Source organism: Sus scrofa, chromosome 9, assembly GCF_054392235.1.
Source record: "Sus scrofa isolate SSC_HxYL_T2T_F1_AM1 chromosome 9, Sscrofa_HxYL_maternal_Yorkshire_Landrace_v2.0, whole genome shotgun sequence".
NCBI classification, from domain to species: Eukaryota; Metazoa; Chordata; class Mammalia; order Artiodactyla; family Suidae; genus Sus; species Sus scrofa.
The window spans coordinates 115,729,078-115,746,478 of NC_139391.1; the positions used below are offsets into that span (position 1 = coordinate 115,729,078).

Consider the following 17,401-nt stretch of genomic DNA (forward strand, 5'->3'; position numbering starts at 1 on the left):
GAGGAAATAAATGAGGTATCATTTACCTTCTGACATTAGTTCAGTTCAGCAAACATTGTGTGCAGACAGTCTGCTAATTAGTGGAATGCCAATGACAAAGTAGATAACTTAAGTCTGCTCTCTGATCCACCAATATCTTACAGTCCACTATATTTTGGAAAGTTTCGATAAATATTCTACTAGAAATATTTACATAGCATAGCAACAGTAAAGAAATAATAATAATAAAAAAGATGCGGTCCATTCTAGGAATTCAACTAAGTCTTCAAAGTAGAAATTGCATCTCTATTGGATCTTAGAAAAAAAAGACCAATGGGTCAGGTGAAAAATGATGGAGAGGACAGGGCAGTTGGGGAGGCTATCTGGGATGAATGCAAGTTAGAGACGGAGGTTATGTATCTGGAAATAGGAATAGTTTGTATTAGTGGAGCACAAGGTATAGCATGGAAACAATGGCATGTAAGATGGTAGAGGTAACAGGAAGGGAACTATATTTCAAGCTAACAACTTAGACTTTATAGGCAATGTAGCATCATAAAATGTTTTAAGCACAGGTGTGATATGATATGATTTGCATTTTAGATTTTAAATCAGCAAAATACTTTACAAACAGAATTCAATAAATGCTAATGGGATTAATGAATCTGTGTCACAATATACTGATCCCACAAAAATCTTTTACTTCATATATGTGTGTGTGATATGAATACAAAATGCAATAATACAAGTATTACACAAAGTGAAACCCCTAATGCAAACAGGAAAACATGAGTTGCCTTTCAGAAGTATTTCTTAATTCTCTGCTCAGTTAAACTGATCTAAATGGACATTCTTACCAATTTTAATGAACAAATACTGCACTGGGTTGAATGTTTCCCCCATTTTACAAGTATCCAGAAACTCAAAATGTGGTCTTATTTGGAAATAGGGTCTTCACAGATGTCATTAGTTCCTTTAAGATGAGGTCGTATTGGATCAGGATGGCTCATAAACCCAGTGATTGGTGTCCTTATAAGATGGCCATGTAAAGATACAGAGACACAGACACACAGAGGGAAGAAGGCCATGTGGAGGCAGAGTAGGCATTGGAAGGGAATGATACAGTGACACCTCAGGGAACACCAAGAATTGCTGGCAACCACAATAAGCTAGAGGAGAGACATGGGGCAGGTCCTCTCTCTGAGCTTTGAAAGGAACCAATTCTGTTAACATCTTCGTTTCAGATGTATGCTCTTCAGAATGAGAATAAACTTCTGTGGTCTTAAGCCACACAATCTGTGGTATTTTGTTACAGTAGCCCTAGGAACCTGATACACAGACACAGCACAGTATCTCTTGCCAAGGTAGCCTGGGAGTTAGTCTCTGGTCCCTAAAGATAATATTCTTATCAGCACAGTTGGAGAAGGGCAAAACATCATCATTCTCCTTCCATCTGTAGTTGGTATATGTGTTCCCTGCAAGATTTTTTCCACCAAGATTTGCACTGGGCAACACATATAGGCTTTATGAATTATTCATCCAAATTGAAAGCATATATAAAAATTACTTTGGTTGTGTGTATCCTTGCTTACCAAGGTGCTGACCTTACACTCATGAAGACTATGGTTAGAAGGTAATTTATTATTTGTTATAAAAAATGCTCACCACTTTAATCGATACACCATGTTGGGCTTTTGCAAGATGAATGTTTGAGCATTTCAGCCCTAAATGATTTTTAAGAGTTATTAGGCTGAGACGTCTCCCTTCTGCTTCATGTGGTCCCTTTGGTATAGAGTAAGAAGATGAGCATCCATGATTTGGGGGAAAGCTTACTGTCTCAAAAGACACAGGGAATATCATTAAGTTGAAAAAATAACAGCATGCCTTGTTTCAACTAAACTTCAGGGAAAACCAAATGTAGAGGGAGCAGAATAATTTAAAATGAGTCTAAATTCATTAAAATTGGAATTCATATTATCATCAAGACAAATCAGGAAACAAAAACTGCAAAAGCCTTAAAGGCTTAAAAGCAGTGGACTGGAACTAAACTTCTCCATCCACTTGGAACAGAGTGAACTTCTTGTTTTCAACCTGGAGAAATACCTAATTTCTCAGATGACAGAGTGATCATGGAAGGGCTGCACAGAAGAGAGATGACTAATGCAAGGGGAATTACAGTAGGCACACTCTCCAAGAAAAGCAATGCTCTTATTGGTATTTTTCACTCTCTAGTTCTTCCGACAAATTTTGAAGTAAAAGAAGTACAGCCCCACTCTATATCCTGCAGGTTATAGAGACAGATCTCAGATAAACCCCCTAAGGAGCTTCCAAAAAGATGAGAGAATTCATTTTTTTCCATAGAAGGGATCAAAGCATAGTTTCTCCTTGCTGGGACCCTGGAATACACAGGACCGCTGATCTTAAGAGGGTGTGTGTGTGTGTTTGCCTTTTCTAGGCTGCTTCCCACGGCATATGGAGGTTCCCAGGCTAAGGGTCGAATTGGAGCTGTAGTCTCCAGCCTACACCAGAGCCGCAGCAATGCGGGATCCGAGCCACGTCTGCAACCTACACCACAGCTCATGGCACCACCAGATCCTTAAACCACTGAGCAAGGCCAGGGATCGAACCCACAACCTCATGGTTCCTAGTCAGATTCGTTAACCATCGGGAACTCCCCTAGTCCACCATCTTTTAAGGGCCCACTCTAGTCTTAATTCCAGACTAGAGTAATGACTAAATTGGTCATAGTAACTTTGGAAAAGTTGTCCATAACAAATGTTTAACACATCTTTTTGCTTCCTATAAATATATTTTTTTCTTGGAAAAGACAGAGGTGTATTTTTGCATTCTTCATATATAGACACATGAAAAGAATCAGATTTCCTAACACTGGTTAGGAAAATGGCCTGGTTCGAGGACTAACTATTCATCAAAGAAAAAAAACTTTAGAGACTGCCATGTTAAAAATGAATGTTATAGGTTATTCAGATTATAAAAGGACAGGTGAGAAAAATAAGATGTTTTGCTTCTTATAATGCGTATACCATCCCATGAGCTAACTAGTAGTCATGCTACTTAAATTCAAATTGAAATGAATTAGAATTAAATAAAAGTTAAACTTTAGTTCTCAGTTGTCTTAGCTACATTTCAAGCACTCAATAACCACACAAGGCTAGTGGCTGGAGCACCTCTGGAACATTTACATCTTTGTACAAAGTTCTATTAGAGAGCATTGCTCTAGAGTTACTTTTGCATCTTTTTTTTTTTTTTTTTGGTAAAATAATATTGATGCTTCTATTTGTTTCCTGTTGCTACCATAACAACTTACCATAAACTTGGTGGCTTAAAAAACAAAAGATCCATTTTCTCATGGTTTTGGAAGCCAGGAGTCCCAAATCAGTTTCACTGGGTTGAAACCAATGGGTCAGCTGGGGCAAAATCCCTCTGGAGGCTTTAGGGAAGAGCCTATTTGTCTTTCAGTTTCTGTTGTCGACTCACAGTCCTTGGCTTATAGCTTCATCACTCCAGAGTCATCTCTCTGCTTCTGTGGTCAACTTGCCTCCCTCCTTTCTGTCTGTGAAACCTCCCGCCCACCTTTTATAAGGATACATGTGACTACGCTTTGAGCCAACCTGGATATGCAGGATAATTTTCCTGAAGCACAGTCATTAATCACATCTGCAAATACCTCGCCTTCTGAAGTAATGTTTACAGCTTCTAGGAATCAGGACCTGATATTTCTGGCGGCTATTATTCAATTCCTATCTTAACTTTATGTTGCCAGTTTCTCATTGACTACACTAGCATCTATTGATATAAATGTTAATGAAGTTTTCAAAGTGTAGGGTCCCTCCTCCCACCCTCCACCCTGCCCAGAGAGGCTTATGCACTACACAAGTCTATCTTCCTATTTAGCTTTAGGTATTTTTCCTTCTTGTCTTGTGATTGTCAAGGCCCAGGCTTGATGGAAAAGCTCATGAAAATACTAACTCAACATTTTACAAAGCCACTCAAAACAATTATAGAACATGTTGTCATATCCTGAGTCAATGGACTATGTCCCTTTTGGCAAGCTGCTTTTTGCCCTTTACCGTGGATTCTAAAGTAACTTCATTGACAGTGATGGTTTTAAAATGGTTATTTTTAAAGAAAGCCATCTAAAATATAAGCTGAATTTCTAGATATCATAATGAGAATGAAGAAAAAAAAAGGCATGGTTGGCTATAAAGACTACTCAAAACGTTTAGGAAAAAAAATAAACAGATAAATAAAAGACAACCCAGTAGAAATATGGGCAAGAATCTTGAATAAACCCTTCAAAAAAGAAGGTATAAAAATTACTGGTTGCCAAGGGGGAGGGGGGGGGGAGTGGGATGGATTGGGAGCTTAGGGCCAAGAGATGCAGACTATTGCCTTTGGAATGGATTAGCAATGAGACCCTGCTGTGTAGTGCTGGGAACCATGTCTGGTCACTTATGATGGAGCATGGTAATGTGAGAAAAAAGAATGTGTACATGTATGTGTACAGAAGGTATACATGCTGTACAGCAGAAAAAATTTATTGGGGAAATAACAATTGATTCCAATTAAAAAATGGAAAAAAAAATTACTGGTAAGAATAATCTCTTTAAAAATCAGGAAAATATTCACCAAAACTAAAAAGATGTAATGAACATGTACTAAAGTGGCTAAAACTTTCAAATGATTTCCAAATGTCTGAATTCATGGAGCAACTAGGAGCTCTAGTACATTGGTTTTAAGAGTCTAAATTGATAGGACCACTTTGGGAAAATTTTTGTTATTATTCAAAAAGTTAAACATTCATATACATATCCTAACTTTGCATTACCCCTTCCAAGGTCTACAAACATGAGAAATGTGCATAGAAATTCTACTGAAATAGCCCCAAACTAGAAGCAATTTAAATGTTCATCAACATGAAATGAAAACATAACTGTAGAATTATCATACAATAGGATAATATTATTAATGAACATAAACAAATACTTCCAATAACAATATGGTCAATTTTCAGAAATATGATTTTGAATGAACGAAGTTAGAGGGTAAAAATGCATATTTTATAATTTTACTTCTATGAGATTTTAAAAAAATTTTAAAAACCTAATCTTTAGGGGTAAAAAAATCAGGTGAACTTTTTGACTTTTAAGAAGTAATAGTAACCAGGATGGAGCTTTATGGGTGCTTCTGTGGTGTCAATATAATTCATTTTTCAACCTGGTGAAGGTCACACGGGGTATACTTTGTCAGAATTAAGGATCAGAAAAACAACAGTGGCATCGAGCTCTGGCTGTACCACTAGGATGTCAGGTGTCCCATTCAGCTCTGTTCTATCACACAGGTTGTACGCCTTTGGGCAAATTTTAACCTTCATTATTTGTATCCTAATAAATACCGACTACTAGATTAATTGCTCTACTTTGTCCCTTATACCGTGTTTTTCTTATTCACTGTGGTATTACTAACACTTAGTATATTTCATGACCCATGAAAATTACTCAGTAAGTGATTATTGAAAAAATAAACTATGCACATCATGGTTTCCATGGAGAATATTATTTATTTTTCACTTACTGAAAACTGGGCATGCTCTAAAGAAAATATGCCATACAGATAAAATATTACATATTGTTTTGGCCTTTTCATCATGATGCTGACAGCAAGAATATGCGCAGACACAGGGTTCTATGCCCATCAATGCCCAGACTACACAGTAGAAAGGACCCACATTGTGCTGGGGGTAATTTTAGGCTTCTCCTGAAAAGTTCAATCTTCTTCCTGAAGATCTACATTCTCCTGAAGAGCTAAATCTCTCTACTCATTGTGTTTGCTATAATGAAGTGATGATCCAATAAAATAAACATCTGTAGAATTTATTAAATGATGCCCTTGGCCCTTTTTTAGTAACCAGCCCAGTTTTCATGTAATAATGTCACTCATTAAGAAATATGATTTGGTCATCATTTTGGCTACTAAATTCATACAGAGGGAAAATTTATATATTTTTATTAAAAACTACCAAATGTGTGGTTAATTTTTTAAAGCTCTCCTCAATAGGACATTTGCATTTTCTGATTATAATCTTTTGTTTCTATGGGTGTTTATAAAGGGTAGGACAGAGTCAAAGTGGAAACTCCTTGCATGAAGCTGACATCCTAATTCCCTGTCCTGTCTGTATCCAGCATCCCCCCTTCTCCAGTCAATCAGAGCAGGAAGAAAAACTTCCTGGGAGGAAGGGAATTTTACTAGGGAATTCATTCTCCAAATCCAGTGTTTATACATCACGTGTTTACAGACTGAATGTGTACTCTCTAGTGGACTTAAAAATCCTCAAGTAAGCTCTAAAGTAGCTCTGTGTTAGCACTACCTTCACTGAAGTAATAAATAAAATCAATTGTTTTTTCTAGAAGAAGCCACCATCAACCTTGGCCTGAAAGAAGTTCCACAGATAAAGTTTTGAAGAAAGTGAGGTCACAGTCAATAAGATGGATAAGCATAAAGATAAGAATAAGAAGGACAAACAGATGAGGCTACAAAGAAGCTGGAAGAAAGGAAAGAATTAACAGGAGGAGAACAGCAGAAAGCAAGTACCAAGTACCACTAGCAAAACTGAGCAGAAACAGCAGATAGGGAATTAAAATCCCTAAAAATCCATATACTGGAATCACCAGTTAATAAAAAAGGGTAATCTAAAACATAATGAGTAAAGGAAAAGAAACTTTTTAAGGTAACCAAGTGCATTTTTAAAAGGAACAAATAAAACCTACAGGCATATAAAATATAATTGACATTAAAACTTGTGGTTGGCTTTAAAATAGCAAAAGGTATAACTGAAGAAAACCAGAAGGAAGTTCAAGAAATGTTTGCAAAACCCATCACAAAGAGTCAAAAAGATGGATAACAAGATGGGGCTTCTATTTTTCAAATATTTCACAGGACTTGAAGCAATTTAATTAATAAGCTTCGCTGCTTTAGTCTATTGAGCAAAAACTATTTCCCAAATCCTTAGGAATTAAAATATTCTTCTTTGTGTGTTGGTGTAAAAACGTAAACACACATTTATAACATACAAACAGCCTTCTATGTTACTGATATAAAGAAGCATGGCAATTTACTGTCAGAGAAAGCAGCTAACATTAAATAATTCAAAATAATAATGAAACTACGAATTAAATAAAGATGATGAAATCCACCACAATTTTTGGCCATATGATACTCACAGTAAGAGCAGCCATAGACCTCCACTCTGAGCCCAATGCGACCTTCTCCGTTCCAATCCAGAGGCACAATACGCACGTGGCGGGCAATCACCGGATGCTGTAAATCATGCCGGACCACGCTATCCGAGTTAATGTTCCCAGGAAATGCCTGCAAAAAGAAACGGGATTCAAAAATTAGGACCAAAAAAATGCTGTAGAAACAATCATGTTCTCTATGTGCTCAAATAAATTTTCTCATCCAATGGAAGGATTTTTATAGTCTCTAAGCCATAAACAATTTGAAAAAAAAAAAAAGGTTGTACATTTTCTTTATTTGCAAACATGTTCAGTTTTAAATGGCAACTAAGCCAAAGCTTCCATGGGTCCCTTCCTATGTGGAAATGCACACATATATTTAAAAAAATGAACCACTCTGGCACCCACTAGTACCCAGTAAACATTTAAATTGTGAGTTCTATTATTTCACATATAAATCACACAATAAATTTTTCATTGAATATTAGCATATTTCTTGCTTTTAAAAAATCTTCTCCACATTATCTCCCCATGCCATCATTAGAAACCAAAAATTTTTTTTTCAACATCAGTTCTGTAAAAAGAACAACTGAATATACTGTGCAGAGGCCAGAGTTTTCTACCTTTTATTAGCACGGATGTATATGAGTGGATCTGAAACATGTTTATTTCATTTTTCTTATTTACAGAATATTCTGTCGAGTTATTTTCCATGAATCTTTTTTATGTTGAAAGTTCATGTTGTCCATACTTTTTCAGCAGAGAACAAATGGATTTTCTTTGGGCATAGGTATCATTCAGTAGCAAACATTTATAAAACATCTACTGCATAATTAGTGTAAAGCAAGATCATAGGGGAGACACAAGGATAGGGAAAACCATAGATGTTACGCTCAGGAAAATCTAATAATAACAATCTAATAATGGGGGAAATAGCATAAAATTATAATTTGAGGAATACGTGAAGCAAGAGACTGTCATATTTTAGAAAATACACGTCACTTATATGAGAAATATATAAATGTGTGCCATTTTAAAGAGGGGCTACTTTAATTTCACATACTCCATCTACCTGCCCCTATCCTGGATAACTTAGGTTTTTGGAAAGCTACAGTCCCCATGAGAACCTCTTTTGTATTTGTTTAAATAATCTCTCAAACATTGAAACAGAAATATTTTTAAAAAGCACTGAACTTTTTTTAGTCACAAAAGGATCCAGCCTAAGTTACACTGTTAAACTGTTGTATCCTTGACCTGAGGTTTTGAATTTGCTTCTATATAAAATCAGGTTTATCTTTTTAAAACTTCTCTTTGATCACAATCTTTAAAAGACACAGAATTAATAAGAAGCAAGTAAAGAGGTGCTTTTAATAAAAAGTACACAGTAGCTGTGTAATGGAAGGCTCTGGGTCAACTGCACAGAAATATCTCTAAAGATAAATTTGTGGAATAAGGTTGGATATTTAGCCCTCACTTTCCAGCCATACACCTGGCCTCCAAAATACAAAATGTGTAATCTCAGATCTAGTAATATAGGAAGCATATTGAAATATTTCCTCAAGATTTAAGCTATTTTATAGATGGCCGCAGTAGTAATTGGTAATAGTCTATAACATGTACAAAAACATGCTTTGGATACTAGGATGCTCTTCAGTAATGATTCCTGTTGTGTTCTTCTTAGTTCTGTGGAAGCTGCAGACAACCACTGCCTTTTCAAAATAGCCACACCTTCTTCAATCTTCCACTGAACGAAACCATTTCACTTTTAGGTCTTAAATTTTAACACTTAAATAAACATCCTCTGCATTTTGCTGACAACCTTTGAGCAAGGAAAATAGTTTTTTTAAAAAAAGGATTTTTTTTTCTTTTTAGGGATTTTTCTGGCCAGCTTTGAATTTTACAAAGAAACCACAAATCTTTTATTAAACCATGGCTGTGTTTTAATATCACTATGGTCTGTTCTGGTGTCAAAAGCAATGAGTATTCCTGACTCAGATTAAATCCTTGATTGCAAATAGGTTCATCTAAAATGTTTTCTTAAATAATATTCAACAAAAGCCACCAAACAATTTTAAGTATCAACTGAATGCTTAACATTGTGTTACATAGCATATGAATATTAAAAACAATAAAGACAGCAAGTAACTTTCTTGGAACCCTATTTCTGACATATTTGACAGCAGGTAATTTCCTTGAAGCCTGTTTGAGACATTTATAGTCTTATGAGGCCTGGAAAAAGAAAAATACTCTTCTGTGTTTTTCCTCTACTCTCAATGCTCATTTCTGACACCCTTTTGTATGGGTTTTTTCACAGGTCGAGTAATTTTCTGTGGATACCAGCTGGTGTCTCATAATTTAACTCACTTCTAAACTAGCTATTTGGAGGTAGAATCAGACTCCACAGGTTAATGGCTGAGTTCCAAAAGACCACCCCTCCTCAGATGCCAGTATCAGGTTGTTTGCCACCTATGATCAGACAGACCATAGTTCGGCAGTTCCTCTGACCCTCCACTCCTTAGGTTCAATCGCTTGCTCAAACAGTTCACACAACTCAGAAAAACAGCTTCTGTTCTAGAAAACTGGCTTACTTTTTTTTTTTAATTACTTTAATTTTTTTTTTTTTTTTTTTTTTTTTTGCTTTTTAGGGCTGCACTTGCAGCATATGGAAGTTCGCAGGCTAGGGATCAAATTGGAGCTGCAGCTGCTAGCCTATGCCACAGCTACAGCAACCAGGATCAGGGCCAAGTCTGCAATCTACACCACAGCTTGTGACAATGTCATATCCTTAACCCAGTGAGTGAGGCCAGGAACTGAACCTGCATCCTCATGGATACTAACTCGGTTTATAACCTGCTGAGCCACTACAAGAACTCCCTAGATAACTGGTTTATTAAAAAGGATACAACTCAGAACAGTCAGATAGAAGAGATGAACAGTGTGTCAGGAGGGGTACAAAGCTTTCCCGCCCTCCCCAAGTGTACCACCCTCCCAATGTCTCTACTTAGTCACCATGCTTTCTGAACTCCTGAGCTTCTGGATTCTTATGGTAGCTCCACTAGGCAGGCATGATGATTAAATCACTGGCCATTGGTGACTGAACTCAACCTCTGGTCCATCTCTCCTTCCCAGAGTACAGGATGAGGCTGCAAGTTCCAACTCTCTGATCACATGGTTGGTTCCTCAGTTCACCACCCTTATCTTACTGTCATCTAAGGGCTTTCCAAAAATCCTCTCATTGACATAAACTCAGGTGTGGTTGAAAGGAATTTGTTATGAATAACATAAGACACCCACTGCAGCTTTATTGAACAATCGCTGAGGAAATTCCAAGAGTTTTAGAAGCTGTGTGTTAGAAAGCATGGACCAAAAACTCTACTTCTTCTTATAAATCATGATAAGGCCTAAAATATGAAAAAATATTACAAAAGATAGCAATAAAAGGAAGTACAGAGTTATATGGCAGGGATACTAATTCCAGTAGTACTTGGAGTTCTATCAAAAATATGTTATTGGGAAAACTCTACAGAAAGAGAACACAGCTGGGTAGGTGGGAATAATGGTGTTAAGGACAGAGAGACAAAGGGTGTAAGACACAGGAGAACAAGTTAAGCCTGGCATAAAGGCTAAAAATACCCAGAATCTACTTGTAGTTGAGCTGAGAATTTGTTTTCTAGAGGTAAATTCTCTAGTCCTCATTTTTTTTTTTAATTCCTACTCTCTGTATCTCTCTCCCAAAAGGATTTGACTAGCTTATCTGTAAAATCTATTTTAGAACCAAAATTTTGGGCTCAGAAAACATGAACTAGGGTATATTCAGGAAGAGGTAATAAGGACATAAATCTGATTAAAGGAAGGGTTCATATTGGAAAATCATGAGGGTTTTATGAAGTTCTGTCTGATTATGGACCAAAAAAACCTAGCATTGCTTTTTAAATGACAGAAGAGCCCTATTTAGGAGGTCCTGGAAGTAAAAAGACTAGCAACAAAATTGAGAGTCAATGCCACATGGTGGTAAGGGAAAATAAAAGATAGATAAATTTTAAAAGAAGAATGAATAACATTTTGAGAGAAGGAAATAACAGAAGAGATAAAAACAAATCTATTCTAAAGTGTTAATATTGACATTGGTGACAGAAAGAGAAAAAAAGAGATAAAATGGTAAACATCATTCTTTCCCCCCTCAGCAATTTCTTCTCTTTAAGCAACAGCATCTAGATTTTCTTTACAGCACTACCCAGAGTTCACTCATAATCCACCTGATTCAGGAGAAGCAGATACCACTCTCTGACACCATGGGTGAGCATCTAACTCAAGGAGACTTAAGTTTAGCCCTTTTGCTAGAATGATTCATTCAAATATTCATTCATTAATCTGTCCACTTATTCATTTATTCACTCAGGAAATATGTGAGAGCCAAATGGTATTCAAATCACAAGGGAGGCAGTAGTGAACATTACAGAGTTTCTGTTCTCATGATATTTATGTTATTAAAGTACCTAGTAGGGCAGTAAAAAGTGGGGCAGATGAATAATATATGGTATATATATAGTGTATTATTTACATTAAGTTATAGAGTATAGATATGTTGTCATATATTACAGGCATACCTTGATTTTATATATTGCACTTGTTTTATTGAACTTTGCAGATAATGTGTTTTTTACAAATTGAAGGTTTGTGGCAGACCTGGAGTAAGTCCACTGGCGCAATTTTTCCAACAGCATTTGCTCACCTTGTGCCTCTGTGTCACATTTTGGTAATTCCTGAAATATTTCATATTTTTATTAGTATTGTACTCATCATGGTGATCTGTGATCAGTGGTCTTGTTATCACTTTAATTATCTTGGGCGCCACAAACACCAACATAAAACAGCGAAATTCAGAGTTCCTGTCATGGCTTAGCAGTTAAAAAACCCGACGAGCATCCTTGAGGATGGGGGTTTGATCCCTGGCCTCGCTCAGGGGGTTAAGGATCTGGAGTTGCGGTGAGCTTTGAGGTAGGTCGCAGATGCACCTTGGATCCCAAGTTGCTGTGGCTGTGGTGTAGACCGGCGGCTATAGCTCTGATTGGACCCATAGCCTGGGAACCTCCATATGCCATGGGTGCAGCCCTAAAAAACACAAAAAGACTAAATAAATAAATAAATAAAACAGCAAAATTCTTCTATAAATGTTGTGTGTATTCTGACTGCTCCACTGACTGGCCATTCCTCCATCTCCCTTCTCTTTGGGCCTCGCTATTCCCTGAGACACAATAATATTGAAATACGGCCAGTTAGTAACCTGACAATGGCTGCTAAGTGTTTAAATGAAAGGAAAATTCCATTGATGCAGCAAACTTCATTCGTATCTTAAGAAATTGCCACAGCCACCCCAACCTTCAACAATCACCACCTTGATCGGTCAGCAGTCATCAATATCAAGGCAAGAACCTCCACCAGCAAAAAGGGGACAATTCCCTGAAGGCTCAGATGATGGCTAGCATTTTTTAGCAATGAAATATTTTAAAATTAAGATATGTCCAATTGTGTTTTTAGACATAATGTTATTGCACACTGAATAGACTGCAATATAGTGTAAATGTTACTTTTACACTGGTTTACTGGGAAACCAATAATTTCATGTGATTCACTTTATTGCAGTGATCTGGAAACAAATTAACAATATCTCCCAGGTATGTCAGTGAGTATACATATTAAATTACATATATTGCCTACACAAAGGCTGGAAATGCAAACATCTTGAGTATACATTGCATGTTCTTGGGACAGTAAGGAAGTCAGAGTTTACAGAGCACAGTGAGGAAGCAAGGAGAGCCTGAAGGCTATGATGATGTTGCAAACTTTATTTTAAGTGTGTGTGCTAGAAGGAAATCCATTGGAGTGTTTTAAGCAAATAAAATTTACACAATTTAAAATTTTTGAATGGCCATACTTGCAGCATATGAAAGTTCCTGGGCCAGGGAACAAATCCAAGCCACAGCTGAAAATTACATCATAGCTGTGGCGATGCAGGATCCTTAACCCACTGTGTGCCAGGTCAGAAATCAAACCCACAACTCCATAGAGACCCAAGCTGCTGCAATCAAATTCTTAACCCACTCTTCTATAGCAGGAACTCCTAATTTTTAAGATGGGGGCCACTAAAATAAAGCAAATTCCTAGGAGAATAGCAGAATACTGTAGCATAATATAAAATATAGGATAGTGGTGGATGGAAGAATCTGGTGACAAGTGTTACAAAGGAATGGGTATTTGGGAGAGAAGGTAGGAATAAGAGTGAGTGCTGAAAAGGAGCAACAAGGCACTTCTTGTATACTGGATTCCAAACACATGAAATTTATGAGGAGAAAAGAAACAAAACACAGAGCTAATGAATGAAAATTCTTTTTCCACCCAGTCCCTGTTAGCCACTCTGGATTATAAAGGGATGGATGTCAGAGAAATACAAAGTAGGCCCATCTGTGATGACACATTTCAGCATCTAAATTCAGAGCTTCCTGGTGAAAATCTATGGGATTTTTTGATTATTTGCCCTGGGTCCTCATTTGTTTGTTTTTTTAAGTGACTGAAAGAGTATTGACTGATACAAAGATATTTGAAAGAAAGGATCATTAGCGAAGATTTAAATTTATTGCATTTGAAATTCCACCATCAAATTAAAAGGTCACATAGAGAATCTGAGATGTTTAGGATAGCTTTTCAGAAAAGGTAACATTTATTATTTATGAACAAATGCATGGCATATGGTATTTTCTTCAGGATTCACATCATCAATAGAATGTATGCTTTTTACACTTTTCTTTTCCAAGCATGTTGAAATTGAAGACATTATCTTAAATGAAGTTTAAAACATTTCAAAAGAATGGTGTATGCATTCCCAATCATTAGCTTGAATATACAGGTGTAAATATATGTGAAATATATTGTATATAGCAGTATTTGGAAAATTAAGAAACATAGAAAAAGGTGTAGCCATTAATTTAATAAAAACAACTGCATTCACTATTCATATTCACCTTATTATTTAAAGAGTTTTCGTACTTTAAGGGGTTCTCATACAGATTGTGCCCCATAGAAAATTGTAAGTTTGTTAAGGATTCTATTTTTTTCACATCAGGAAACTCAGGCTCAGAGAAATTAGATGGTTTATCAGATCCCCAGATGCCGAGTAGCCAGTCTGGGAAAACCAGGGATAGTGGATATTTTAATATCAAATTTAGAGTTTGAGAGATTACTTTTATCACACCAGATTTGGGATGTAAACTTAATTTCTGGCCCACTTATTAAATAGCATATTTCCCCTGCATACTTCACTTTTCTCTTCATTTTTATTTCCACGAATTTTGACATTAATATTTTATTTTCTCAAAAGATGCGCCTACTGTGATCATTAGCTAAAGCTTCTCTGCCAATTTTAATACAAGCAATTATCAAGTTTGAATGACACTGATGACTATAAAAAGGAAGAAAGGCTGGTCTACTATAATGCAAGTATTATTTGAGTAGCAATGTCTATATTGTCATAGGGATTGAAAAGGAAGTTTTTTCTTTCCCCCCACATAATTTGACTCTCACACTCACCTTTACTTTTTCACACTGATATAAAAAAGGAAGGAAAAAAAAAAACCAAGGTAAAACACAGCTGATTTTTATAAAACTTTTACTATTTGGAAATATGAATTAAAAATTGAAAAATTAAAATGAATGTGAATCTTTCTTGAAGAGAACACTATCCTTTAAATTCAAACTTCATTTATACAAATGTCACACAATAATTTATGTTTTGTGGATTCATGAAAGCGCCAGCCAAATTCATCATTGTAAGACTGAAAAATCAATTTACATAAGCTTGTGAATTACATGTTACTGCTATTAAATCTTCTTTACTGGCTGTGATTTGTATATATGCTTAAAAGGATTTTTTTAACTAACATAGCATTTATGTAACTCATAAAGCTTTATGCTTGGTAGAACTAAGAACAATGCAATGTAATGCTAAACCTATGGTGCTAATTTTGAGTTACTGGCCTATAAATTATTAAAATGTATGGCAAAGAGTTGTAGCTTTTATTTAAAAAATTGTGGGTTGTTTAGAAAGCTAATTGTAGAATAATCAAAGTATCACTGAAGTTTTAATAACTGAAAATTTCCCACCATGTGCACTAAATATTACTTCTTGTTCAAACAATAGTTCCAATGGCCTAAGAGAGAGGAAGAGGCAGATTTTTTTCTATAAGGTACCAAATAATAAACAGTGTAGGCTTAGCAGACCATGTACCTCTCTGTCCCAGAACCTTCTCTTTCCTCCTTTTTATTTTTATTAACAACACTTGAAAAATGTAAAAACCATCTTAGCTCACAGACTTTAAAAGAACAGGGGTTCAGAGTTAGCCCACAGCTACAGTTTACCAACCTCTTGTCTAAAACAGTCTTTCAAATGAATAAATCCTCTCCTCAACTTAACATGCCAAAGTCTAAAATCATGAGAAGACATTTCAGCCACATGGCATTAAAAACCAACAAACTTTGGAGAAGCATTTTGTCAGCCCTTGAAACATATAATGTATCAGACTGGAGGCAAATATATAGGGGGTTTAGAAGTATGCTGTGTGTGATTCATGAACCAACATTTTCCTTCAAATTCATGATTATGGAGTCTGAAGTGTAAATTGGGAAGTATTTTATGAAGGGAATAAATATATTTTGTCCTGACTAAAACCTCACTTTTCAAGAAACCTAAAATAAAGAATCACAAGTTTCTGCAGCAAATGAATGAGATGGTACATCATAGCGTAAAAGTCTTGCTTTAAGATTGAAAAATGTGTCTAAAACACCCAGTTCTTGTGTAAACAAGCCCAGGGTGAATTTTAGTGCTACCAACAAAACTCATACGTGCCAAATTATGTGAGAAAAACAGTATGTGACTACTTCCTACATGAGAGATCTTATTTTCTTAAAAAATAAAATGTCTCTGCTACCATAGAAATACATATCAAAGATTCCTTAAGTTGATGTCATAAACCTGTGATCAGTATCATTGCTTTAAGTGAAATTTTATTTCTTGCTGGATTCTAAATTTTATTTTCCACATGTTATTGATTCATATCAAAATGCAGAAATAGATTTTCCACTTTGCAACCTTGATGGGAGTCTACAAGACTAAGTTATACTCCCTGCTGAGGCAGAAAGCAAAGAAGACCTTCATAAAATACTGAATCCCCTACAGCCCCAATCTGGCCTCTTCACCTGAATGCTCTTGTTATCATCTTCATCCCACTGTTCAAGCACATCCTGCAGAGCTCAGCTTTTAAAGTGATTCCTGAGTAAGTACATTACTTGACCCTCATTCCTCAATCACCCACCGTTCTATAGGGCGCCTCATAACATACTATAGTTTTCATTCCTTCCATTCAATTGAAATAACTTCATTCTGTTTGTGATTATCGACCCAAACACGGTTTCAGAAGTATGTAAGTCAGCATTGAAGCTCATGATCCCACCTCTGGTCCACCACTAGTCTGATGCCTCTAGCATAGTGGCTGGTGTTTAGTATCAGTTTACTATATGATTAAATGGGTAAATAAAAATGTACATTCCCCAAATCCCACCTGTTTACATTTCATAGATCTTGTTACTTTTGGATGTACCAAAAATCAGTTCAGAAACTATCTATAGTTAATAAACTATATGTTTGATAATATCCTACATGAAAAAATTAAAACATATTAACCTTATTCAACAAGACACTAGGCTAATAAATAAAGTTTTTCCAGAGGTATGATGTCATTATCAGCATGTAAAGTGGATGGGAATTTTGGAAATCATGAGGGGGTGGGGAGGAAATGGTCATGCAAAAATCACATTAAATTCAGGGGAGAAATGCTAGGAACAATGTGAAAATTTAAACACACACACACACACACACACACACACACACGCATACACACACACAGTCTGCCCCTACCAGCCCATCAAATCTTCAAATCTCTATGTACACTTGGGTAATTCACTTGAATTCTGTTAAAAACATACTCTTTTTAGATTGCAAAACTATGGCAAACATGTTGGAGAAAAAAATACCAAAATATTCTCTCTATATATGAGCAGCAATACTCTCCAAACACTTCTGTTCTAGACTTAAATATTTCTTATCCCTTTCATTT

General features: G+C 36.0%; 1 protein-coding gene across 6 annotated transcripts in view; it reads right to left on the reverse strand.

Annotated features, from left to right (window-relative positions):
* Window positions 1-17,401, reverse strand: part of CNTNAP2 (contactin associated protein 2) — a 2,042,838-nt gene that overhangs the window by 1,183,036 nt on the left and 842,401 nt on the right. For all 6 annotated transcript variants that reach the window (XR_014816181.1, XR_014816180.1, XM_084977536.1 and 3 more), the window contains one exon: window positions 7,221-7,368. Coding sequence is in view for 4 of the 6 variants with exons in the window: in XM_084977536.1 (XP_084833662.1) it covers window positions 7,221-7,368 (148 nt within the window). In the remaining 2 variants the exon portion in view is untranslated. The remainder of the gene's footprint in view (window positions 1-7,220; window positions 7,369-17,401) is intronic.